The sequence below is a fragment of the Mesoplodon densirostris genome, chromosome 3 (assembly GCF_025265405.1).
Source record: "Mesoplodon densirostris isolate mMesDen1 chromosome 3, mMesDen1 primary haplotype, whole genome shotgun sequence".
NCBI lineage: Eukaryota > Metazoa > Chordata > Mammalia > Artiodactyla > Ziphiidae > Mesoplodon > Mesoplodon densirostris.
In genome coordinates this window covers 144299137-144326152 of record NC_082663.1, presented here as the reverse complement: position 1 = coordinate 144326152, position 27016 = coordinate 144299137, and the positions used below count along the sequence as shown (strand labels likewise).

Below are 27016 nucleotides of genomic sequence, written 5' to 3'. Positions count from 1 at the left end.
GAACTCAGTGAGGTTCAGAAATAAAACATTTATTATGTGAAGAGGAACAACAGGGACGGGAAGGGGAGGTGTGATGGCCATGAGGTTCACCACCTCGGGTCGGGGGAGAGGCTGGGGGTGAACAGGGCAGGGGTATGGGATCCATCTGGCCTCCCTGGGGTGGGGGTAGGGGGGCAACGTCCACACCTGTAGCCGAGAAAAGGGGCAAACTCATGAGGAACGAGGGCCCATGCCCAGCTTAGGGTGAAGGTGGGCGCTCAAGGCTGGTGGGGCAGGGGGCTCCCTCCCTCTGCCCCTTTCCAACTTAAATAGGCATAAATAAGAAGCGTCCAGACTCTCAGGCCACCAGGGGCTGCCCCGCCCAGCCCCCTTCCCGCAGCCTAACACTAGTGCCGGTCATCGGTCGGTCGGTCGGCAGAGGCTGCCGGGAAGGCGGCCAGCTCCCAGGCCGCGGAGGTAGTTGGAGTCAGTGTCCAGGGCGGCCGGGCCCTCACAGCACAATCCACGTGTATCGCTCACTGTCTGCCAGAACCTTCAGTGAGCACCCTGCAGGGAAGGGTGGGGACAAAGCCTTGGAACCTTGGCCTGCCCAGGCTGTAGGAGAGGCCTCTTTCCCTGACTTGATATGGGCCCAAAAGGTTCTGGAAGGCAGGCACCCTGCAAAGTTATCTCTGCCTCCTGCCTGCAGCCTTTCAATAAAATGTCTGCTGAATGACTGAATGACTGGCTGGGGGCCCCCAGGTGCCACACCTGAGCTGGGCCCCTGGCCCTGGCCTGGGCTGCCCTCCCCTCACCCAGTGCCACAGTGTCCACTAGCTCAGCCAATGTGCTCCTCCATTCAGCAACACTTAGGAATCAGTGCATGCTCTGGGCCTGGCCTGGCCCCAGGATGAGGACCTCGGTCCTGGACTGTCGTCAGGTCACGGGGCCCACCTTTGTGCAGCGCCTCGTTGGTCATCCTGTTGACATAGCGGCCGCTGCTCTCAGGCACCAGCCACTTCATGACCATGTCCACGCAGCTCTTGCGGTATGAACTCCAGACGCTGCCGCTGAGGGAGAGGGGGTGAGCAGTTCTCCTCCCCCTGGCCCAGCCCACCCCCAGCCCTGGTCCCCGGCCCTGCCTTACCTGGTCTGCCCTTTGACCTCAGTGAGGTCGCCCACGCTGACTGTCACAAAGATGCCCGTGTTGAGGTCCCAAGCCACCTTGAGGCTGGTGTGATAGGTCTTTGGTCTACAGTGGGGAGGGATGGTGAGCAGAGGAGAAAGGGAGTCGGACCACAGGGTCCCTGAGCTTGAACCCAGGCTACCCAGAGGAGCCTTTATCTTTGGAGCAGTAATGGAGTGGCCAATCCAAGTTTTGGTGGGCAGGGGGAGTCTTCTCACATCCCCCCTTCCCCCCACTGAGAGGTCTTGAGTGCAGGACGCCGCTGGGCAAGGGTGAGGGTGGGGTCCCTGCCCACTCACCGGAGCTGGCCCTCCTCGGTGGGGGACGGGAATGCCAGGAGCAGCAGGCCAATGTTAATGAGCACCTGGTTGGTTTCTGGGCAGACCTGGGGGGCGGGGTGTGGATGGTGACACATACTGAGAGTGCTGCCCAGAGCTGGGAGGCCCTGGGCCTGCCCTGCCCGACGCCTGGGCCCACCTCCAGGATGACAATATCGTAGTCGCTGAAGGAACAGAACTGGTGACCCCAAGTGGCATCATGGCGGATGACCTCGTTGATGACATACTCGAAGTCCAGTGTGAGCTGCTCCACTGTCAGGTACTGACCCTGTGGACAGTGGGCAGAGGGGTAGGGGGAGGATTGCGCCAACTGCCATCCCAGCAGGTCCACCGGGAGCTGCCCCTTGGCCTGCCCGCTGCCAGCACCAACCTGGACGGCAGCCTGCTCCCGCATGGGCCGTAGGTTGCGGCCACGGAGATCAGTCACCACGAAGGGCAGGGAGATCTTGTCATCCTCCAACTCTGAGGGGGCAGGATGTGGGGGTAGGGGTGGCGGTAGGAGGCCTAGAGGCCCCTCCAGGCCAGCCTCCCACGCCTGGGACCCCACCAGGTGGGCTCCCCGCTCACCATCCTCTGGCTCCGTCCCCTCACCGGACCCCAACACATAATACAGCTTGGTGTAGTTGACGTATCCAGGCTCGGAGGCGGGCACCTCTGCTGCAAGGGGGCTGTCCCGGGGCACCGCCTCCCCACCTGGGGCTAGGGGCTCAGAGGGCAGGCGGCAGCGGCTGCTCGAGGGCCCCGGGCAGGGGGGTGGCCGGACTTCCTCCGAGGTCCCACCCTTGGCCTCTTTGGCCCTGCGGAAGATGTCAGCCACAAACTCCTTGGCTTTGGCGATGGCAGGCGAGTGCTCGGGGGCCCCAGAGGGCCGGGCTGGGGCCGCTTCGGGGCAGAGGGTGGGGAGGACAGGGGGCATCTCTGGGCTCTGGGGCCCAGGGGGGCTGGGAGGGGCCGGGGGGTAGGTGGTGTGGTCGTACAGGATTTGGCAGAAGCTGCTATCACCTGGAACATAAAGATAAAAAGTGATGGATGTGGGAAAGAGGTCAATAGATGAGTTCAAGTCCAGAATGCTCTTCCGACCTCCCTCATTATGCTGGGGGGTTCTTAGAAACCCACCATGAGGAGACCCCTCTAGAGATGTACATATTCTGAGATCAGTCTGAAACACCCAAAAGGGAAAAAGGACTTTTACACACACACACACACACACACACACACACACACACACACACACACACACACACACACACACACACACACACACACACACAATCATGTTCATTCAAACCTTACTCTTGAGCATCTGCTCTATGCCACATACTGAGGACTGAGGAGTGAACAAGACAGACAAAAATCCCTGCCCTTGGTAAGCTGACATGTCATCATCATACCAGATAAAAGCCACTTAAGTTTGACAGTTTACTACACAGCCCTCTGTCCTTCCCAACGCGAGCCAGACCAGCACAGGCACAGACTGCCCGAATCCCAGGCCTCTATGACTCCATCTGACTGGGAGGCAGATCCCCCTCTGGGGAATGTCAGTGTGGAGAACCCAACGCATTCACTGAGCAGCACCATGGCCAGGCCCTGGGCTCTGCCTGCCCTGCTTCATTTGGGCCCCCCTCAAGCAACCCTTGGAGAGGGGAACTGTCCTCCCAGTTCAGACTCGGGACTGAGGCTCAGAGAAGCTTGTCCAAGGTCACACTGAGAGATAATACAAGTCTGCCAACGAACTCCTGTCTGCCAGAGTGGTGGCACTTTTTCCGGAGGGGAGGGGGAATGAGCGGAAAATGTTCAAGTCAAAACTCCCCCTCTGTGTGAATACCCTCCTAGGGTGAGATGAGTGTTAAAACACTGATGACAATGCCCCTCACCTGGGCTGTGTGCACACAGGCTGAATCCTGTCCCATGTGGTCCTTCCTAACGGGGCAGGGGGTGGCAGCCCCATCCAGGCCTGGCTTCTTGGGGGCTCACGGCTTGGCGAGAAGCAGGGCCTTGCCCATGCCGGCACAGGTGGCCAGGGCAGGGGTGGGAGGCCCCTGGACAGGCCTGAGGACAAAGCACCCTGCCCCGTGCTGGTCTGTGGGCTTAGTTATATACATAGAATCCTCTTTTCATGTCCATTACCCTCCCACACCCCCAGGGACAACCATTTTAAATGCAGTTAGTGGGCATCTTTTTTTTTTTTTTTTTTTTGGCTGCACCGCGCAGCTTGCAGGATCTTAGTTCCCCGACCGGGGACTGAACCCAGGCCCTAAGTGAAACCACAGAGTCCTAACCACTGGACTACCAGGGAATTCCCAGTGGGCATCTTTACTTGCATTCTGGCAAAACTGGAACACGTTTTAAACTTAAATATAAGTGGTATCAGTATCAGGTGATAGATCTTCTTGTGTTTCTTCTGCACTTGAACATGTCTTTAAGGTACACTCTCCACAGATGTGCACGTTGGGGCTCTCCCTGCTGACCTAAGGGAAGTGCCCACCCTGTCCTACCTCCCCAAAGCCCAGCGATGGACACCAGGCAGCCCCTGGCTCCCGCCACCAAACCTTCAGACATGTCTGGGTGTAGCACTGCTGGGCCACAGGCACCTCTGTTGCCATAACGCCCTGGGAGAGCGGGAGAGCCCCTAGGGCCCCACGCTGCCACCAGCCAGTGGCACTATCCAGCTTTTTAACATCTGCCACTCTGCTGGGGGACATCACCTGATTTTCACTGGCATTTCCGCGATCATCAAAGATGTAAGAAGGCCGTTTGTCCGCTAACCATTCCCTGAAATTTTTAGTCTCTTTTTGCAGAGAAGAACGCATTGCACTGTCCAGCATGGTAGCCACAGATCGCATGCGACTACTTGAACTTAACATGACTAAAATTAAATTTAACAACTCAGTTCCTTGGTCACATGAGCCACGGTCAAGTGGCTACTGGTGGCAGCTATAACAGATACAGCAGATCTGGAACATCCCAGCCCTGTGGAAAGTTCTAGCGAACAGCGCTGGGGTGGGGAGTGGCTGGGTTTGGATCCCACATTCCCACTTCCTGGCTGTGTGACCATGGATGAGGGACTTTACCTCCCCAGGGCCCTGGTCTCCTCATCTGTGATGCGGGGTAGTGACAGCACCGAGCTCGCAGGGCCGCTTGGCCAAGTCATTAGGTCACAGGGCCCCGAGGCTGACAGCGCACGTGCGAAGGGCCTGTCCTCAGACATGGGGGCCTACCTGCCGAGTGGACCGAGACGGCGCAGGCCACCAGGGAGTAGCTGGTGTTGAGCAGCACCACCTGGTCCTTCTTGAGCTGGAAGGCGGGCTGGAAAGTGGGGAAGGGGTAGACCACCTGGTACTTGGTGTGCAGCATGAAGCCATGCCGCAGGCACTGCGCGCTCGGGTCACCTGCAGCGACACAGGCCATGCAGGCTCAGCTGTGGCCCCAGGGCGGGGAAGCAGGCAGCCTGCGCCCCAGGCCCCGGCCCCTCACCTGGGTGGGCGCGGCTGGCGTCCCGGCAGGCGGCACAGCGTCCTGGCGGCGGCACGGCCACGGTGCTGATGTAGATGTCCCGGTGGTTCTCATCGCTCATCATCATCATGTTCATGAGCATGCCGTTGGCTGAGCGAGTGCTGGGGGCCAGCACAGCCTCAGAGCCTGGCCCACGCGCCCGCCCCACCCACCCCTGACCACCCTATCCCTAAGTCTCACTTGAAGCCGAAGACAATGACCTTGGAGGCGTCACTGGGCCACTCGCACACGGTCAGGTACAGGTCACTGTAGATCTCCTCATCCTGGAAGAGCCGTACCTGCCGGACCTGAGAGGCATGTTCGGGTCGGGGGTCCGAGCGGGCCCAGGGCCCACCCGAGGCTGCACCAGCCAGCAGTACCAGGCCAGGGAGCCCCAAACAGCCCCCACCAGCACCCCTCTGCCTTCCTGAGGACAGGCTGAGGAGACTCACAAGCGTTTCCCCTCACAAGTGGGGGACACAGGGAGGCCGGGCCCAGGATAGGACACGGCCAAGGAGAGCCCTGCCCCAGCAGAGCGGGCTCAGCCAGACACATCGGTTCCAAGCCCAACCCACCCTGAAACCTGTTCACCTCTCTGAGCTCATGTGTAAACTGGGGTTAATGGCACTCACCTCCTGGGGTGGGGCATTTGAGGAGTCGAGGTCAGGGCTAAATTGGGTGTGGCAGCCTGCTCGTTCCTAACAAAGCTAATGGGTCCCTCCTGGCTTGAGCCATCAAACCATATGAAATTGCTGCCGTTTACCCATTTTCAACTCTAAAAATGGCAATTTCCTACACTTCGACCTAACACTTGGAGTCTCAACTGTTTTCATTTTGCGGACATGAAACCTGAGGCTCAGAGGGGTGCCGTGACCGGTGGGAGTCATGCTGATGCAAGGGACAGCCCAGCGTCAGGCTTGGCCCTACCAGCTTGAGCTTGCTGTGGACGTTGAACTCCCACCAGTACAGGTGGTAGATGTAGAAAGAGAAGTCGTCGTCCCCGCTGCTGCTGGTGTAGGAGAGAACATAACGGCCGCACTTGGAAAAGCCCAGGAAGATGTGTCTGTGTGGATGGGGGGAGGGGCAGAGTAACCAGGTCAGGGCCAGCCTGACGCCCCACCCAGCCAGCCCCCTGCCTGGCCCCAGCCTCACCCTGCATAGAGAAAGTCTTCATCCACAATGTTCTTGAGAGAGACGCAGACCCTGGGTGGCAGCTTCCGGAAGAGGCGAGGAGAGAGCTGCCCACTGATCTGAGGAAGGGGCAGCCAGGGCTCTTGAGGCACCACGTGGCGGAAACAGCCTGCAGCCCCCCAGTCCCCTCACCCAAGGCCGAGCAGCACCTTTGGGGTCCAGCCCAGCCATGCAGGCCTACTCCCTGCCAACCATAATGGTCCAGGGAGGTCCAAGCTCTGGAAGGTGCAAACGGCGTGAGACTGACTCTCCACCAGGGACCCGAGCCATCCTCCCACCTCCATAGCCTCAGGGTTCCTCTTGCCTAAGCCCCCAACCTTTGAGGACTAGGACTGGCATCACCTCCCCCAGTCACCCCTGGCCCACACTGGGCCATGGAGCTGCCTTCTTGAAGGCTGCCTCACTGCACAGTGAGCTGTGGGCATCGAGAACCGCTAAGAAGCCTGGGATGGGGGCTTGACCAACTACACTCACCTGTTCCCGACCCACTAGCCTATACACGGGGCACAGAGGCCCCTAGGGGGCCAGCTGAGGCAGACAGAAGGATAAACCTGACCAGTGACCTTCCAACTCCTGCCCGAGTCTCCCTTCCAACAGACTCCCTCATCCCAAAAACTTCACCAAGTACGGATTTGGGGGGCCAGGCAGGCACAAGTTGGGCACTGGGGGATCAGAGCACCTTGGACCCTGCTATCCAGTCTAATGGGGGAGATACAGCCCAGCCCTCAAGGAGATCCCAGGGTGGAACAGCCCTGTCAGCGAGGCCCAGGCTGCCGGGGAGACACAATCCCTGTCCAGGGAGCTTCCAAGCTAAGGGCGGAGCCACAGCCCAACCCAGGGAGCCGTCAAGCTGAGGGTGGAGACTGTCCCTGCCCAAGGAACTCCAGTCAAAAGGAGAAGCCACAGCCCTGCGTTCACAGAGTTCCCAGCCTAATGGACAAGGCACACTACTCCCGATCCATGGAGACACAGACCTGCCCCAGTTGCTGCTGACCTGACAGCAGACTGTCCGCCCTCCCAGAGCTCCCAAACTGATGGGGGAAAGATCCCAGCACACTGAGAGTTTACAGTCTCATGGCGAGACAGAGCCCGGCTCAGGTAGCTGAAGATCAGGCCTTCTCCAGGGAGCTCCCTCTCATTCAATGCGGGAGGCAGATGCAGTTACAGGAACTCTCAGCTCCCCTGTGTTCAGAGCTGGACAGAGAGAGGAACCCCAGGCGGAGGAATCCCAAAGCCGGTAGCAAGGGCTCTGCCAAGGGGGCGGTAAGGCTCCATAACGGAAGGGCCGTGGGAGCAGGGTTTTGAAAAATGAGTCTGACCCTGGATCGCCCCTTTCCTCCTTACTCCCCCAGCGGCCTCTAAGGCCCCCTCCATCCAAGCCCCCTTCACGGGGCCCCGCCCCCAGCCCCTCCATCCAAGCCCCATCCCCGGGACCCCGCCCCCAACCCCCTCCATCCAAGCTCCCGCAGCAGCCCCCCCAATCCAAGCCGTCTCCCCGGGGCCCCGCCCAACCCCTTCCTCAGAGCCCCCCTCCCCCGGGGCTCCGCCCCCCACCCCTCACCCCGCGAACGCCCTCCCTCCCTCCGCCTCCCTCGTCCCTCCTCCCCACCCTTCGACGCGCTCCTCCCAGACTCCAGGCCTCACCTTGACCCGCTCCAGTTGCTTGAGGACGTGCTCCCGCCGCCGCCCCGTTGCCCGCTTCCCCCCGGCGCCCCCGGGGCCGCCGCCGCCGCTCCCGGCCCCGCTGTTCCGCTCCGATTTCGAGCTGGGCGCCATTTTCACCCCCTCCCTCCACTTCCGGAGCAACCGGCCTCTTCGCCCCACCCCCGCCGCCTCTTCATTGGCCCTTTCTCGGCACTGCCGCCCGCGGGTTGGGTGAAAGCCCGCACTCAGGTCCTTTGCCCGCTACGCCTGTCCATCACAGCCACCTCGGCCCTTGATTGGTAGAGACGGTACAGTCCCCGCGGCCTGTCGCCGTATTCCCGCCTTCCCGCAAGGACGCCCCCGTCAGAGGCCCCATTTGCGCCCCTCGCCGAGATGACTTTGACTCAATAGGCAGAGGCGCCCATCAGTCTCCACGGCGTCACTCCCCCTTGTGGCTGGTGGGTTTCCATGGAGACCCAGGTGGTCCAGGCCTGTGGGCGGGGCGACGGGAGCCTGTCGTCCAGAAGGGCCAGAATTCCCAGCCCAGGGATCTCCGCGCCCCGTCCGGGTTCGCGGAGGCCTGGCGAGCATCCCGGGGCCACCGGGCCGGGCCGAAGGAAGGGATTTGCAAAATAAAAGGAAGAAATTCGATTAAAACATCTTTCAGATGGTCTGGGGGGCGGCCTGGCTGGATGATGATGATGGTAATAATGACAACACTAATCACTGGTATATCACTTTACACTTGCCAGAAACAGTTCTGAGCTTACGGTTCTATGTAGTAGGTCGCTGTTATGCCCCTTTTATAGATGATAGTAATAACAATTGTTTAATGTCTGTTATGAGTATCATCTTCCTGTGCTTTTAGCTCATTTAACTTTCAAAACCGTTTTGGAGATGGGCCCTTTTATTATCTTCATTTTACACATGATGAAACTGAGCCTTACAGTGTAGCGCTCCTGAATGGTACATATATACCCCAGATGCGAACTGTTACTATAATTAAAGAATCAAATGGATCTGGCTCTCATATTCTTCCAAGCCTCTCACATTCATTTATTCAACAAATACTTATTGAGCACCTACTATGTTCTAAGCGCTGGGGATACAGCACTAAACAAGACAGATAATAAACAAGGAAATTAATTTATGTTATCTAATGCCAGTTAGGATCAGAGAGGAAGGAAGAAGGCTGCTTAAACAGGGCAGTTAGTGAGGGGCCCTGTGAAGGTGAGGAGGAGGAATATTCCAGCAAAAACAAAGGTTTCAGGGTGGCAAGATTGAGAGACCATAAAAAGACCAGTTGGGCCAGAGCAGGAATAAGCAAGGAAGAAATTAAGAAAGGAAAACAGACAAGGACCAGGAAGCAGGTAGGGAGTGTATGAGGCTTCTAGGTAAGAAAGACACCTGGATTTCACTCTTAAGCATAGAATGAAGTCTCTGGAAGGTTTTTAATAGAAGATGATGGAATCTGAGATGAAATTTAAAAGATCATTGTGATCCAAAGAATTAAATACCCATGAGTCCATACTGGTATAAATAAATGATTGAATAAATCATTGAATAAATAACTGGGGGGAAGGGACCAACCTTCCTTATAGAAGATGAGGGATTAATAATAAAAGTAGGGGACTTCCCTGGTGGTCCAGTGGTTAAGAATCTGCCTTCCAATGCAGTGGACGCAGGTTCGATCCCTCTTGGGGGAACTAAGATCCCATATGCCATGGGGCAACTAAGCCTGCCCGCTCTAGAGCCCACGCGCCACAACTAGAGAGCCCTGGCACTCTGCAATTACTGAGCCCTCGCGCTCTGCAACTATTGAACCTGCATGCTCTAGAGCCTGTGCACCACAACTAGAGAGAAGCCCACACGCCACAACGAAGAGCCTGCGCTCCACAATGAAAGATCCTGCGTGCTGCAACGAAGATCCCGCAACTAAGACCTGACGCAGCCAAATAAATAAATAAACAAACAAACAAATAAATAAAAATAATAAAGGTAGAAGGAATGAGGGAGGGAAATAGAAAATCATCATCACACAATTACCACAGTAATCATTGCAGCAAGCAAGATCTACCAATGGATGCTAAAATTCATGGATGAAACTTGAAAGAGAAATGGGACTTTTGCCTACCCTAAAGGTATCTCTCCTAAAATATTTATTCAGTACTGGCAGTTTTAAAATATATGTCCACAAATTATTTGATGTGCCTCCTTCCAGGAGGTGGAGCTTAATTCCCCTCGTTGGGTGTAGGCTGGATTTAGTGACTCACTTATAAGGAAGAAAGAATGGAAAGGGGACAAGTAACCTGGCACTGAAGAAACCTGGCAGATACCACCTCAATCAAGTGATCAAGTTTACCATCATAGTGAAAAGTCACGTGCATGTCATGGTCTCTTGATGTGATGTGATGACACTCGCACCTCTCTGGCATCCTCTCCAAAACCCATAACCTCCCTCTAATGAGGAAACATCAAGTGATTGTCCCAAATGGAGGAACAGGACATTCTACAAAAGTCCTGACCAGTATACTTCAAAAGTGTTCAGGTCATGAGAAAGAATGACCAAGAAACTGGCACAGTTTAGAGGAGTCTAAGAAGACGTGATAACCAAATGAAATGTGATGTCCTAGATGGGATCCTGGACCAGAAAAGGACATCAGGGCTTCCCTGGTGGTGCAGTGGTTGAGAGTCCGCCTGCCGATGCAGGGGACACGGGTTCGTGCCCCGGTCTGGGAAGATCCCACATGCCGCGGAGCGGCTAGGCCCGTGAGCCATGGCTGCTGAGCCTGCACGCCCGGAGCCTGTGCTCCGCAACGGGAGAGGCCACAACAGTGAGAGGCCCGCGTACCACAAAAAGAAAAAAAAGGACATCAGAGTGTCCTTTTTTGGGGAAATTCATATTAAGTCTGTAGTTTGGTGAATAGTATTATACCAACAATCGTTAATCTCTTAGTTGTGACAAATGTGCCATGGCTAGGCAAGATGTTAACATTTGGGGCAGGTGGGTGAAGGGTAGACAAGAATTCTTTGTACCAACCACCTCTGCAAATTATCTTAGTCTGTTAGAGCTGCTATAACAAAAATACTATAGACTGGGTTGATTTACAACAAACATTTATTTCTCACAGTTCTGGAGGCTGAGAAGTCCAAGATCAAGGCGTTGGCAAATCTGGTGTCTGGTGAGGGCCCACTTCCTGGATTGTAGACAGCGCCTCCTTGCTGTACCCTCATATGGCAGAGAGACAGACAGACAGACAGACAGACAGAGAGCTTGAAAGCTCCCTTATAAGGGCACTGATCCCATTCATAAAGGTTCCATCTGCCTAACCTAATTATCTCCCAAAGGCCCCAACTCCTAATACCATCAAATTGTGGGGGGTTAGGGCTTCAACATTTGAATTTCAGGGGGACACAAGCACAGTCCATAGCACAGACCTGTAAATCAAAAAATTCTTCAAAATAAAAAGTTTTTAAGAGTTTAAAAGTTTTTAAAGAGTTTAAAAGTTTTTAAAGGGGGAAAGGTCATTATGGCTGTGATGGTGTCTTGAATTCAGATGGTAGCAGCAGAAAGAGAAAAGGGGTCATATGCAGAGATGAGGGGCGATGCTCATGGATTGGATATTGGGGTGGAGGAGAGAAGGGAGTTAAGTCAGTGACTTCCTTAAGCAAGATGAAGGAAACCAGACAGGGAGTCCCCCTCATCCCCTTTCCAGAGCCCCACCTACCCCAATGGAAGAGACCTTGTATCTGTTATCCATTGTTGTATAATAAATGACACCAAAAACAGTGGTATAAAATTACAATAATTATTTAGTATTATTATCTCTCAGTCCTAAGTGTCGATTGGGCTCAGCTGGGCAGTTCTCACTTGAGGTCGCTCATGTAGTCAGATGGTACCTGGAGCCAGAGTCACCTCGAAGGCTTTCTCATGCCTCATGCTGTCTGTCAGCAAATGCTGTTTGTCAGCCAGAACAGAACAGAGTGGTCTGTCCAAGTGTCTTGGGCTTCCTCACAGCATGGTGGAGGGGTTCCAAGGTCAAGTCCTATGAGAGAGAACTAGAAGCAATCTGTATCACCTTTCATGATCTAGGCTCAGAAATGGCATTGTATAACAACTACCAAACTCTATTGATTGCATTAGTCACAAAGGTTCACCCAGATTCAAGGGGACGGGACATAGAATCCACCTCTTAATGGGGGAATGGAAGGATATATTGTAAGAAAATCATGCGGTCCCAAAATTTAAATAACTATGCAGTAAAGTTTTAATATTTTTTCTAAAAGCACATGGCATTTGAGTTATTGTTATGGTCACTTTTGGAAATTACAATCTGCCATAGTCCTATTATCAAATGTTGATAAATGTGAATTATCAAATATTGAATATACAAAATAATAATTTTAAATACATGTATATGCCTTGTATAAGAATAAAAATTTTACCAATATCCTTGAAGATCCCATTATCTTTATTCCTCCTCAAGGTAACAATATTCTGGAATTTTGTTCTATCATTCTCATATGTTTCTATCCCTAAATAATATATTATTTATTTTGCCTGTTTTGTACTTTTATATAAATGGATTCATGATGGTGGGGGTCTCCTATGACTTGCTTTTTTCACTCAACAATATGCTCTTATGATTCATCCATATTGTGAGTAGTTGGGGACACTTTTATTTTCACTACCATATAGTGAATGCCCCATGATTTATTTATTCATTGTCCTGTTGGTGGAAAGTGCAGCTATTTCCAATTTGAGGGCTATCATGATCAGTGCTTCTATGAGCCTTTTTGTACATAGGGTTCCCAGGGAACCTGTGCAAGAGTTTATCTGAGGCTCATACATTGGAGTGGAGTTGCTGGTATGTGTCAAATTGTTTCTCCGAAGTGGTTGTGCCAATCTACACCTGTAGCAACAATGTATGAGCGTTCCAGTTGCTCTACAACTGCAGCGACACTTGACGTAGTCAGACTTCTTCAGATGTGTCCTTTACCAGGTCAGAAACACAGCACTGATGTGTCATTCGTCCCTGCTGGGAGCATCCCAATCAAGAAAGGTATCCATATTCTAGTTATAAAAAGGTGTAACCTCCCTTAGGAAGCCTCCTCCCCCAAGTTTGGTGCCCTCTCTGTGTTTCCTTCTCCCATAATGGCATTGTTACTGCTTCCATGGACTTGTGGTTGACACACATTTAAGATATGTAGATTTTACTGTATGTGTAGAACCCACAGAAAAACATGGTAGCTTCTGAGGAGGGGTCCACCTGCTGGGGTGGAGGCAAGCATGGGGTCAGAAGAAGGATACAAGATGCCCTCATGAAGCCACTATTAATTACTGTGGCCAAACCTGTATGCAAACTAATACAATATGTACATAACATTTCTTTTTAATAAATATAGACAATTTGTATACATATTGTATATAGTATATACACATTTCATATACATTTTGTATTCCAGTGTACTTAAGTTTTTTATATCTACATATATAAATACATTCGTTTCATTGTATTTAACTTGGTTTTTTTTAAACTTTTTGGCCACACCATGCAGTATGTGGGATCTTAGTTCCCCAACCAGGGATCAAAACTGTACCCCCTGCACTGGAAGTGTAGAGTCTTAACCACTGGACTGTCAGGGAGGTCTGTACTTAAATTGTATGTGTATGTGTATACATATATATTACACACAAATTTGTAACAAGTACAATTTATTAAAGAAACCACCATTTAAGCTTGCCTATTTGTAGTAAAAAAAATTTATCACATTTGAAAATTGTGGTAAAATGTATATAACATAAAATTTACCACCTTAGCCATTTTTAGGTGTACAATTCAGTGGCATTAAGTAAATTCATATCATTGTGCAACCATCACTACCTCCATCTCGAGAACTTTTTCATCACTCCAAACAGTTTCATCACTCTAAACATCCCTTCCCATTCCCCTCCCCCAGTCCCTGGCCACCACTGTTCTACTTTCTGTCTCTATGAATTTGGAACTCTAAGGACCTCAAATGAGTGGAATCATACAGTATTTGTTCTTTTGTGACTGGCTTATTTCACTTAACATAATGTCCTCTAGTTCCTCCATGTTGTAGCATGTGTCAGAATTTCCTTCCTTTTTAGGGCTGAATAATATTTCATTGTGTGAATATAGCACATTTTGTTTATCCATTCAGCCACCGATGGACACTTGACTATTGTGAATAGTGGTGTTATGAACATGGTGTGCAAATATCTGTTCGATTCCCTGTTTTGGTTTTTTTGGGTGTATACCCAAAAGTGGAATTGCTGGAACATAATTCTATGTTTAATTTTTTGAGGAACTGCCATACTGTTTTCCACAGCAGCTGTACCATTTTACATTCCTCCCAGTGCTCAAGTGCTGCAATTTCTCTACAAGCTCGTCAACACTTGCTATCTTCTGGTTTGTTTGTTTGATACAAGCCAACTTAATGGGTGTGATCATTTGATTTTTAATAAGTATTATATTCACACGATTGAAAATTCAGCAGGAGGAAGACATAGAATGGGCAGTAAGCACATAAAAAGTTACTCAACATTATTAGTCATTAAGGGAAAGCAAATAAAGTCACAATGATATACCACTACACATTCGCTAAAATGGCTAAAATTAACCAGACTGACTACACCAAGTGTTGGCAAGGATGTGGAGGAACTGGGACTCTCTTAGACTGCTGGTGGGAGTGGAAAATGACACAACCACTTTGGAAAACAGTTTGGCAGTTTCTTAAAAAGTTAAATGTACACTTACCATATGATCCAGCCATTTCACTCCTACATATTTACCGAAGTTTCTAAAAGACATATGTTTGGGACTTCTCTGGTAGTCCAGTGGCTAAGACTCTGTGCTCCCAATGCAGGGGGCCTGGGTTCCATCCCTGATCAGGGAACTAGATCCCACATGCTGTAACAAAGATCCCGCATGCTGCAACTAAGACCTGGCAAAGCCAAATAAATAAATATTTTTTAAAAAGACGTATGTTTACTCAAAGGCTCATATATGACTGTCCACAGCAGCTTTATTTGTATCATCCAAAAATGGGAAACAAGCCAAAAGTCCATCAACATGTGATTTAAAAAAAAAAAGTTGGTCTATCCATTCACTGGATACTATCAAGTAATAGAAAAGAACGAACTATGGTACACGTAAAACTATGTTTTATGTCAATTATATCCTAATTTAAAAAATAAAGATAATTTTTAAAAAACACTGTGGTTACATTTGACAACATGGATAAACCTCGAAACTGCTACCAAATGGAAGAAGTTAGACAACAAAAATTACACACTCTATGATTCCATTTATATTAATTTCTAGAAAATGCAACCTAATCTATGGTGACAGCAGACCAGTGGTTGCCTGGGGTGGGGAGTAAAGGGAGGGAGGGAGAGAAGGCTGACAAAGGGGCATGAAGATACTTTTGGGGGTGATGGAAATGTTCACTAAACCATGGTGATGGTTTCATCACAGGTGCATCCATGCTGAGTTTTGAAATGATGAGGTTTTTTTTAATTGAAGTATATTTGATTTACAATGTTGTGCTAATTACTGCTGTACAGCAAAGTGATTCAGTTATACATATATATATATATATATATACATTCTTTTTTTTTTTTTTTTTTTTTTTTTGCTGTACGTGGGCCTCTCACTGTTGTGGCCTCTCCCGTTGCGGAGCACAGGCTCCGGACGCGCAGGCTCAGCGGCCATGGCTCACGGGCCCAGCCGCTCCGTGGCATGTGGGATCCTCCCGGACTGGGGCACGAACCCGTGTCCCCTGCATCGGCAGGTGGACTCTCAACCACTGTGCCACCAGGGAAGCCCCTATATACATTCTTTTTTTAAATATTCTTTTTTATTATAGTTTATCACAGGATATTGAATATAGTTCTCTGTGCTCTACAGGAGGAACTTGTTGCTTATCCATTCTATATAAAAGCTTCCATCTGCTAACCCCAGCCTCCATTCCATCCCTCCTCCAACCCCGTCCCCCTTAGCAACCACTAGTCTGTTCTCTATGTCTGTGAGTCTGTTTGTGTTTCATAGATAGGTTCATTTGTGTCGTATTTTAGATTCCACATATAAGTGATATCATATGGTATTTGTCTTTCTCTTTCTGACTTACTTCACTTAGTATGATAATCTCCAGTGGCAGAAATGAGTTTTGACTCATGTATGCTTTAAATATTTTCATTTTTATTGTATGTCATCTATATCTCAATCCAATTTTTTATTCAACAGATATACAAGGATATTTGGTGGCAAGCCCCCTCTCCTCTCAGCACTAGCCACCCAGTTCTCCCCTCAGAGACAGCCAACTTATGAAAATGTTTAGTTTATGAAAATGATCGCTATTGTTAGCCTGGCCCTGCAACTTTTTTTCTTCACAAGATTAGCTCGACTCACACTAATCCATATAGTGGTTTGAATGGGGATCCACAAAAAGATGTGCTGACGTCCTAACCCCCAGAACATGTGAGTATGACCTTATTGGGAAAAAAAGATATGCTTAAATGAAGGATTCTGAGATTATCCTGGATTAACCGGGTGTGCCCTAAATCCAATGACCGGCGTCCTTAAAAGAGACAGAAGAGGAGAAACACAGACACACACACAGAGAGAAGAAAAGGCCACGTGGAAACTGAGGCAGAGATTTATTTGCGTGATGCAGCTACAAACCCAGGAACAGCAAAGATTGTCAGCAACCACTAGAAACTGGAAGAGAGACAAAGTAGTCTCTGAAAGGAACCAACCCTGCCAACACCTCAACTTCGGACTTCTAGCCTCCACAAGTCCAAATAAATAATTTGGACTTCTGAAATGAATCTGTTGATGTTGTTTAAAGCCATCCAGTTTGTGGTCATTGGTTACAATGGCCACAGGAAATGAATACAATATGTGTAGACAGAGTCCCTTGTGCGTCCTAGATCTTGCTGTCTATTATTTTAATAGGACACATTGGTTTTTTTGTCTGTTTATCTATTCCCCTCTTATGGGATTTTTTTCACTCGCTCACACAACACATGTTCATGGATCACCTGGTACTCAGGACGCACTGTTCTAGGTTTGGGGAAACATTGGTGCTCACCTCCATGCAGCTAATACTCAGGTGGGGGAGACGGCCAGTGGGCAGAAATATAAATTAGGATGTGAGAAATGCCAGGAAGAAAACTAAGGCAGTGAAGAGGAAACAGAGACAAAAAAATTGCTTCTGGGGCTCCCCTGGTGACTAATAAACATGACTTAATGACTTAATGACTAATAAACACCCTCACAGATGTGCCCAGAAAGAATGTTTAATCTGGGGGGTCCCATGACCCAATAAAATGTTATCATATGATTTTGTATTTGACACATTTAACCATCACCAACCAGTATGTGGCAGGCACATCTTCAGTTTTACCAGATACTTTCAGGTTCCTTTCTGACCCTCCTTCTCCATGGCCATCGCTGGCTTCCCTTCTGCCCACCCCTCAAGCATAAGCATCCCTCAGGGGTCTCCCTTGGACTCCCTTCTGTTTTCCTTCTAGACTTTCTCCTTGGTGAACATCATCCATGCTGTGGCTCTACAGTGAGGTAAGAGGAGGGGAGGAAATTCCCTGGTGGGCCAGTGGTTAGGACTCTGCGCTTCCACTGCAGGTAGTGTGGGTTCAATCCCTAGTCAGGCACAACCAAAAAAAAAAAAGAGAAAAAAGAAAAGAAAAGGGTGGTGGTGGGGAGAAGAAATAAAAGAGAGATGGGCTTCCCTGGTGGCGCAGTGGTTGAGAGTACGCCTGCCGATGCAGGGTACACGGGTTCGTGCCCCGGTCTGGGAAGATCCCACATGCCGCGGAGCGGCTGGGCCCGTGAGCCATGGCCGCTGAGCCTGTGCGTCCGGAGCCTGTGCTCCGCAGCGGGAGAGGCCACAACAGTGAGAGGCCCGCATACCGCAAAAAAAAGAAAAAAAAAAAAGAGAGAGAGAGAGAAATGGTGGCTTAAACAAGAGAGATACCTCTTTTTCACGCCTGGTCAAAATGACTGGTGCTGGTTGTTTGGAAAAGCCTGAAATTCCAGGGGCTGCTTTGATATCTTTGAGCCTCGTAGGGCCTCAAATGTCTAACTGTGTTTCCCTGCTTTTGTCAGATATGCATCCCCACCCCCAACCACCTGACTTGTTTCTGTATCAGCCAGACCAGCCACACTCCATGTGGTCCTCGACCTAATGGGTTTCACCTCTCTGCCAGATTGAGAAATTATTCAAACAAGACAATCACATCCTCTGATGGGAACCAGAGGTCACCCCTCCCTTTTGTCACTACCAAGCCCATCTCCCACAGCCCCTGCTTCTTGGTTCAGCTGCTCAGTGTACCCCCAACCATGTGGCTCAGTGCCCTCCTCCAATTCTGGCCTGTGAATGTGACTAACTAATCATCAGATGATCTCATCTATCCATATTAGGTGTCATGTGTTTGGCCATCTTGTACTATTTAGGGCATGTGATTCCTCTTTCACCAACGGGGTCAATAGGAGGTGATCAAAACACTGGTCAGTCCATGGGTAGCACAGCCTTCCACAGTATGTGAGACCCAGGTTCCTGCTATCTTGTTGCTCCACCATTCAAGGCCTCTAGTCCCAAGGCAATGTCATGGCCCAAAATGGCTGATGGAGTTCCAGCCATCACATGTGCATTCCATCAGTAGGAAACAGAAAAGCACCCCCCTTTCCTCAAAGTTGTACATACCACTTCTGCTTACATACGGCCACATCCACCTGCAAGGGAGCCTAGGAAATGTAGTTCTTTATTCTAGGCAGCCATACGCCTGGCTAAATATCAGTAATTTTATGGACTGGGTCCAGATCCTGAGGGGCTTGTGAGCCAGATGAAGGCTGACTGAGGACTTTGGCCTTAGCCTGTGTCTCAAGGCTGGATGCCATCATAGGATGAGGAGGGGCAGGCCCAAGGTGTACCTTGGGATCATTAACTGCTACTGAGTTAAGACCCCTCCTTTCCTCTTCTAATTGGGAAAAAACTACATGTTCCATCAGCTTCTTGCTCCCTCCTACATCAACCCTGCCTCTTCTTCCCACCAACCAAAATAAGAACAGACTGCAGCACTAGCTGCGCACAGTGTTACTGCAACCCGCTGACTCCACAGTCATCCCTACTCTGAGATCAGAGCCTCAGGGAAACCAAGAAACACGAACAGCCCCTCCCCATGCAAACTTCCCCACACGTACAGACACAATTCTACATGCATTTCATAAAGGTGTACTAAATGCTGATTCTGCCAGGCTCTACAATGGTGGACCATACTCCTTTGCTGTCCCTGCAGAACTCCCTCCTGGGCTGGGCAGGGCAGGGCAGTGGAGGACTGAGTTGGGCTGGGCAGAGCTGGGATGGGCTGAACTGGGCTGGGCACGGCAGAGTGTAGAGAAGAGAGTTTGTTGCAGGAAGATAAGGCCAGTGGGTCATTTACAAGAGTGGTGATTATGTTCCTAACCAATCAGCACATTCCATCTCTCTGTGGCCACAGGGACTGATTCCAGATGGACATGTGACCAAAGCTAGGCCAATGACATATAACCTTGGGGCTTTCAGCTGTACTAAAGCTGGAGATATCTTGGCACTGCACAGAGAATCTTGCCAGTAGAGCTGAGAGGTAGAGAGAGACTCCATCCTTAAGGTGTCATTTGAGTCCCTGGATCCAGCTATGCCTGAAGGACAGCCCCTCAACATTTCCATTCATGAGTTAATAAATACCCTTGTTTGTATTAGTTAGTTTGGCTTGGATTCTCTATCCTTTGCAACTTTAAGAGGCCTGTCAGAAACTCACACAGCTTGGTTCTCATTGCCACTTCCCTGGGGTTAGGATCAGTGCAGTAGTTCAGTAACTCTGTGGGGCTGGCCGCATTACTCTGTTAGGGAGACTAAGGGGCTTCTACACAATGTCCAAGCTAGTGGTGGCCAGTCCCACAGGGAGAGCTTGGAGTGGGGCCCATTGTTCTCTTCTGCTCGAAGCTAAGACACGTCTTCTGTCCTAGCCCTGAGGGACCCCTCTCCTGAGGCCACACAGTCCTGGGAAACGTGGTCAAATGCGTACATTTTTGGGTCCAAGTTTCCTCCTCTGTGGAAGAGGGATTAATAATACAGACACCCTCTGTCTCCATCATTCTCCCACATCTTAGTCCCTTCTTCCCGCCCACCTGATATACTTCACTTCCATCACCCCATGGCTTGACCCCCCCCCTCAAGCCCCCTGTAGTTGGTGCTGTCTGGGGCCTACCATGCCCCCACTCCGGCCTCACCAGCAGGCATGTAATATCTCTTTAGGGATGGAGTCTGCTCTACCCAAACTGCCAGGGAATTCAGATCCCTTGGGGGCAGCCCTCAACCAGTGACTGATGGAGGGAGTTGGAGGATCAACACCCCAGCTCTCTCACCCCTCAGGTGAGACGACTCTGATCCCCCAGGGTTCCCCAGTGGGACTGAGCCCCAGCTGCCTATAGTGAGAATTTGCTTAATTACAAGAGTGACCAAACTATCCCAATGTGACCAGGACTGAGGGTTCTCCAGATGCAGGATTTTGAGAACTAAAGTTGGCAAGTTCCAGGCAAGTTGATTACCCCAGTGATAACTCATCGATTCAGACTGCTCCCTTCCTTCTCTCTGCCACATCCCTGCTCCCCTACAGCTGCTGTCTCCCAGACAAATGCACTCAGTCCTCATCTCAGTCTGTTTCTGAGAGACCCCAATCTCCTTCATGCCCTTTGAGCAGCCCATCAGCCACTCCAACCCAAGCTGAGCACTTGTGGGGCAGATGCTGTGCTTGGAACTTTCTGCCCACTACCTGCCTTTGCCTTGTGACCGCCTTTTGAGGAGGGGTCTTCTGTCAGCTCCATTTTATGCGTGGGAAAGCTAAGGCTTGGCAGGAAAATGACTTGTCTGAAGTCTCGCGGGTAAGTGGCGTGTCTTGGGGGATCGGACCTGGGGCAGAGACGGGCTTCCTCACCCCTCAGCACACACTTCCGCTCTGCTGTTGAGGGCCTGGCATGTGCTGGGCACTGTCTCACCCCCTTCTTATGCATGATTTCATTTAATCCTTACACCACTCCCGGGAGGCGAGGCAACCATTCCCCCACTTTGCAGAGCGGGAAACCAAGGCCTGGAGAGGTGGCAGAGCCCAGGTTCAAGCCCAGGCAGGCTGCCACTGAGTGCACATCCTTAACCACCAGGCTGGTGCCTCAATATGTGTAATTTCCTTTTGGGCGGTGGCTGTGGCTATTTGGGGATGGGGGAGCCTGGCTGCCAGTGAGGCCAGCTGGCAGGGGGGAGGAGGGGCCCAGATGGCAGACCTGGCTGGGAGCCCACAGACCGGTGTCTGGAATGGCAGGCTGAGCCCAGGCCTGCCCTGACCCATCATTGCCAGCCCCGGTTCCTTAGGGACCCTCCTGTGCCCTGAAGCGTCCTCCACTCCTCTGCCCCCACCTCTACCCCTGCGGTTGGCCCAAATACCAGACAGGGCAAATCTCAGCTTTCCCCCAAACATTCCTCGCTCCTGTGGCCCGGCCCAGGCTGGCCGAGGTTACGCAAGCAGAGCTGGGGAGGTGGCGGGGGGGGGGGGGGCGCGGAGGATTGGGGAGAGGTGGGTGGGACCGAGGGGACAGGCTGGCCTGTCCTCATCACCCCATCCGGCGCCTGCCTGCCCTCCGCAGGGCGGGGAAAGGGTGGGCCAGCTCCCCTGAGCCCCTGGGAGAACAGGCTCGGGGGGGAGGGTGGCCAGTGCCAAGAGATGGGGGGCGGTGGCGGCCACAGCAGAACCTCCAGGAGGTGACCGCCTGCTTTCCATTAGGGAGCCCTGGTTAGCAGTTCCGGCAAGACGGCAGACCTGGGGCTGGCTATGGTAAGTTGGGGCAGGGGAGGGTCTGAGGGTGGGGCCTGCCTGCCCGCCCCCCTCCATGCGGGGATGCTCCTGTCGCCATGGTGACCCGGTGCCCAGCCTGGGGACACCCTGAGCCGTCCCTCAACTCCCAGTGGCTGAGCCTACTGCTGTTGCCCCTGCTGCTGCCCGGGCCCCCGCCCGCCCTTGGAATGGAGGACGCCTCATTCCCCCACCTGGGGGAGAGCTTGCAGCCCCCGCCCCGGGCCTGCCCACCACGCTGCTCCTGCCCCCGGGCTGACACAGTGGACTGTGCCGGCCTGGACCTTCGGGTGTTCCCGGACAACATCACCAGGGCAGCTCAACACCTCTCCCTGCAGGTGGGGCCTGGGGTGGGGGGGCAGGGTGGCTCCCAGGGGAAGCGGGGAGCCTGGGGAGTGGTTGGGTTGAGGGTGATGGGGTGTGGGGTCCACGTGCAGGGGTGAGGCATTGGGCGTGAGGGTCTTGGCACTGATGCGAGTTGGCCTTGAAGAGGGTGCAGGGCTCTGTGTGTCCGGTGAGAGGAGGTGGGGGCATAGATATTGGAAGTGGGAAGGGCTGAGGGTTTAGGGGTGTCGAGGAGGTCAAGGTCTGGTGATTACGGGGTTGCTTGGGGTCAGCGTGGCGGGGCATTTGAGATCAACTGTAGGGGTGCATGGGGCACTGGGGGCCACTCTCTTTTTGGTTACAGGGTTGTTCCGAGGTAATAAGGCATTTGGGATCAAGTAGAGGGTGATGGGGTGTCAGAGCTCACTGCTTAGGCTGATGGGAAGCTGAGAAGCAGGGCCCAGGGTCACGGGGGTCAGGGTGTGAGCACCCCCCTCCCTGCCCCACAGAACAACCAGCTCCAGGAGCTCCCCTACAACGAGCTGTCACGCCTCAGCGGCTTGCGGACCCTCAATCTCCACAACAACCTCATTTCCTCCGAGGGTGAGGGGGACAACGGGAGGCGGCCCCTCCCCACCACGGTCCCCGCTGCCCTCTCCCTCCCCAGCTCGGTCTGTGGGCAGGTCTGCGGCAGTTCCCAGCACTGTCCTTTGCTGAGCAGGATGGAAACTCAGGGGATGGGGGGCAGGGGCTGTGGCTTTTGAGGACGTGGGGGGCGGGGCCTGGAGGAGCCTCTGCCAGTCCCTGGCTGGGTGGGAGCACAGACTGCGCCCTGCCCCCACCCCACACCAGCGGTCCCCTCGCTGCCCACCTCATTCACAGGCCTGCCTGACGAGGCCTTTGAGTCCCTCACGCAGCTGCAGCACATCTACGTGGCCCACAACAAGGTGAGCCCCCCTCACACACACACAGGGGTGCAGCCGGGCTGGGGTCATATCGCACAGAGGGTAGATGGGACAGCGGGCGGTGGGGTGCAGGAGGGGGGCCACCAGGACCAGTGCGGCTCTGCTCCCACAGCTCTCTGTGGCCCCCCAGTTTCTGCCCCGCTCCCTCCGTGTTGCGGATCTGGCTGCTAACGAAGTGACGGAGATCTTCCCGCTCACCTTTGGGGAGAAGCCGGCGCTCAGGTAGTCCCTGGCCCAGCCCAGGCCCCAAGGGTCTCAGATATGCCTGAGGTCACTCCCCACCCTGGGGGGGTCTGGTGGGGAGACAGGGCCCTGGATGCTCTGTTTGGAGAACTCAAGACTGAAGAGAGGGCTTCCCTGGTGGCGCAGTGGTTGAGAGTCTGCCTGCCGATGCAGGGGACACGGGTTCGTGCCCCGATCCCGGAAGATCCCACATGCCGCGGAGCGGCTGGGCCCGCGAGCCATGGCCGCGGAGCCTGTGTGTCCGGAGCCTGTGCTCCGCAACGGGAGAGGCCACAGCAGTGAGAGGCCCGCGTACAGCAAAAAAAAAAAAAAAAAAAGACTGAAGAGAGCGCACACACACACACACACACACACTCACTCACTCACTCACTCACTCACTCACTCACTCACTCTGAAGGTGGCCCTGAGCTGGGGTGCGGGGCGGTGGGGAGGCCAGGGCGGGGCTGGTGGCCGGAGCCTGGCTCCCCTCAGGTCTGTGTACCTCCACAACAACCAGCTGAGCAACGCGGGCCTGCCCCCCGACGCCTTCCACGGCTCCCAGGCAGTCGTCACCCTCAGTCTCTCCAGCAACCGGTTCAGCTATGTGCCGCCCAGCCTGCCGTCCTCGCTGGAGCGGCTCCACCTGCAGGTGCCCCTCCTTCACCTCACCATCCCCGAGTCCCCACCTCCCTGGGCTCCCTGCACCTCTCTCCTGAGGGACCCCGCCACCTCCTTGTTATCCCAGTAGTCAGAAATGTCTCTGAGTCCCTTCCACTGGCACTGGCCGCTCACAAGCTGTCTGTGGGCAGCCTTGCTCAAGCTAGCTCCTCGTCCCTTACTCAAGAGCCCTCTGTGGCTCCCCACTGCCCTCTGTCCCGGACCCTCAGTCTCATGCTCGCCCCCCTTCCCAGAACAACCTCATCTCCAAGGTGCCCCGAGGAGCCCTGAGTCGCCAGACCCACCTCCGTGAGCTCTACCTTCAGCACAACCAGCTGACGGACAGCGGCCTGCATGCCACCACGTTCAGGTGGGGCCTGGGGACAGGGGGTTCGGGGGTGCGGCCTCGTGCCGGCAGTAGGGGCTGAGGATTCAGCATCTGGGGGCCCCAGGCCTCCATCCCCCACCTCTGTATGACTCCTAACTCAAGGCCTCACTTGGTGAGCGCCTACGATGGGCCAGGCTCAGCCAAGCACCTGGCAGCATCCCTGTCTCCAACCACCCTGGGCCTCGGTCCTACTACCCAACGACACGGCTGCCACATGAACATCTCAGACCCAGAGCTCTGTCCCGGTCACCCCTACATCTAACCCTCAGGCTGGAATCTTCCCTGATCACCCCCAGGGTTACCTCCTACCCAGATCTCTCAACTCATCACCCCCAAGTTGGAATCTCCAGCTTACGTCTCTCAGGACCAGTCCTTAACACCCCCCACCAAGATCCACCTGGCCCCCCACTCTGGGTGCCCAGCCCGACGCCGACCCTCTCTCTCCTGCCAGCAAGCTGCACTGCCTCGAGTACCTGGACCTGTCCCACAACCAGCTGGCCGCGGTGCCCGCCGGCCTGCCGCACACCCTGGCCGTGCTGCACCTGGGCCGCAACCGCATCCGCTGGGTGGAGGCGGCCCGGCTGCGTGGCCTGCGAGGGCTACGCTACCTGCTGCTGCAGCACAACCAGCTGGGGGCTGCAGGGCTGCCGGCCAGGGCACTGCGGCCGCTACGGGGCCTGCACACGCTGCACCTCTACGGCAACGGGCTGGACCGCGTGCCCCAGGCACTGCCCCGCCGCCTGCGGGCCCTGGTGCTGCCCCACAACCGCGTGACCACGCTGGGTGCCCGCGATCTGGCCGCCACGCCCAGCCTGGCTGAGCTCAACCTGGCCTATAACCGCCTGGCCAGCGCCTACGTGCACCGCCGGGCTTTCCACCGGCTGCGGGCCCTGCGCAGCCTCGATCTGGCCGGCAACCAGCTGACCCTGCTGCCCTCTGGCCTGCCCGCCAGCCTGCACACCCTGCGGCTGCAGCGAAACCAGCTGCGGGCCCTCGAGCCTGAGCCGCTGGCCGGCCTGGACCAGCTTCGGGAGCTCTGCCTGGCGCATAACCGGCTGCGTGTGGGTGACATCGGGCCTGGCACCTGGCATGAGCTGCAGGCCCTCCAGGTCAGGGGTGGGCTGCTTGGCCACACTGAATGCCCGCAGGTGTCCCCACGGCCCCTCCACTCCCCGGCCTGCCTGCCCAGCAACTCCCCTGCAAGGCCCTGAGATGCCAGAAAGAGAGTTCCCACTGCAGGCCAGCCCTGGGGTGGAGAAGACAGATCCAGCCCCCAGGCCTTTGCCTGTGCTGCCCCTGCCACCTGGTCCTCCACGACCACCCCTCCACCTCCCCAGCTTCTAGCTCTTTCTGAGCGCTGTTGATGCCACATAATTTAGGCCATCTGTGGGTGCCAGGCACTATTCTAGGTCCTGGAGATGCCACTGGGCACAGAAGGACACAGCTCCTGGACCCTGGCACAAACATCCTAGTTAGGGAGAAAGCAGTCAGCAACAATCATAAGCAAACAATTGTTAGAAGGTCACAAGGAGGTAAAGGAAGCACCATCTTTGTGAGGGATTAACTGAATCAACGGTTCCCACAGCAGGCAGGGACCCTGCCTGTCTGGGCCCCCACCACCTAGAACAGGGCCTGCCCCAGAGGGGACTCAGTTTACCTCCGTTGAGGGCAGGATTTGGCAGCCACAAAGTAGCTGAGGGAGGGGGCAGAAGCACCGGGCTGGGAGGAGAGCAGTTTGGGGCTTGGCTAAATGTGTGGCCCAGGGCCTGGGGCCGCCACGGCGCCATCTCTGCCCGCCTGCCCAGGTGCTGGACCTCAGCCACAACGAGCTGTCCTTCGTGCCCCCCGACCTGCCTGAGGCCCTTGAGGAGCTGCTCCTGCAGGGCAACCGCATCAGCCACGTGGGCCCCGAAGCCTTCCTCAGCACGCCCCGCCTACGTGCCCTCTTCCTCAGGTGCCCTGAGGGTGGCAGGGCCAGGTGGCTCCAGGTGGACAAGGGAGGGCTGTGGGGTACGTGAGCAGGCCTGGGGGGGCACCTCCCCTCAAAAACGCCCTCACGCCCACCTCTCGGTCCAGGGCCAACAGGCTTCACATGACCAGCATAGCACCCGAGGCCTTCCTGGGCCTCCCGCACCTTCGCGTGGTGGACACAACGGGTAACCCTGAGCCAGTCCTGGTCCAGCTGCCACCCACAGCCCCACGTCGGCCACGGACAGAGGGCCCCTGAGCCTGGAGGGGCCCAGTAGAGCAGCCCAGACACCTGGGGCTCTGCTGGGCTGTGGACTAAGGAGACAGCGCCCAACCCGGGGCCTCGAGCTGGCTCTCCCAGGCCTGGAGAGCTGGGCCCGCCTAACCCATGCTGGCCAGGATGCTGGGACAGGGGTGCCACCTCGACACACAAGGAGCCCAGGGAGAGACTGAAGCGTGCAGCTCGCACACTGGGTGTGCAGGCAACTCCGACCCTGCTGGACACTCCCCCACTGCCCGTGCAGATGGACACAGCAACAATAAAGCCTAGCCCGGGACCTCCCTCTCTGTCCAGTGGTTAAGACTCTGCGCTTCCACTGCAGGGGGCGCAGGTTCGATCCCTGGATGGGAAACTAAGATCCCACATGCCACACAGTGCAGCCGACAACAACAACAAAAAGCCTAGCCCTTTCAAGTGTTCACCACTGACCAGGTGCCCTTCAGCTTGTGGGAGGG

At 54.0% G+C, this 27016-nt stretch overlaps 2 protein-coding genes across 3 annotated transcripts; one reads left to right on the top strand and one right to left on the bottom strand.

The window, feature by feature from the left end:
- Positions 1 to 13: 13 nt before the first annotated feature.
- On the bottom strand, positions 14 to 7962 carry DCAF15 (DDB1 and CUL4 associated factor 15). The gene is made up of 13 exons (XM_060094043.1): positions 7831 to 7962; positions 6148 to 6245; positions 5923 to 6058; positions 5197 to 5303; positions 4978 to 5117; positions 4722 to 4892; positions 2071 to 2505; positions 1874 to 1965; positions 1643 to 1771; positions 1465 to 1550; positions 1127 to 1231; positions 934 to 1049; positions 14 to 546 (listed from the first exon to the last, which is right to left on the bottom strand). Exons 1-13 carry the CDS (start codon positions 7960 to 7962, stop codon positions 491 to 493), a joined length of 1803 nt encoding a protein of 600 aa, XP_059950026.1. The 3' UTR covers positions 14 to 490.
- A 13552-nt stretch (positions 7963 to 21514) lies between these two features.
- PODNL1 (podocan like 1) lies at positions 21515 to 26828 on the top strand. 2 transcript variants are annotated; one of them, XM_060092240.1, is made up of 11 exons: positions 21515 to 21563; positions 21689 to 21739; positions 21871 to 22095; positions 22591 to 22684; positions 22964 to 23028; positions 23159 to 23268; positions 23761 to 23917; positions 24180 to 24295; positions 24765 to 25422; positions 26119 to 26267; positions 26390 to 26828. In XM_060092240.1, the coding sequence occupies exons 2-11, from the start codon at positions 21737 to 21739 to the stop codon at positions 26538 to 26540; spliced, it is 1728 nt and encodes a 575-aa protein (XP_059948223.1). In that variant the 5' UTR covers positions 21515 to 21563; positions 21689 to 21736; the 3' UTR covers positions 26541 to 26828. The 2 variants fall into 2 exon arrangements, with proteins under 2 accessions (XP_059948223.1, XP_059948222.1); XM_060092239.1 differs by lacking the exons at positions 21515 to 21563; positions 21689 to 21739 and having other exon boundaries at positions 21817 to 22095.
- Positions 26829 to 27016: the final 188 nt, after the last annotated feature.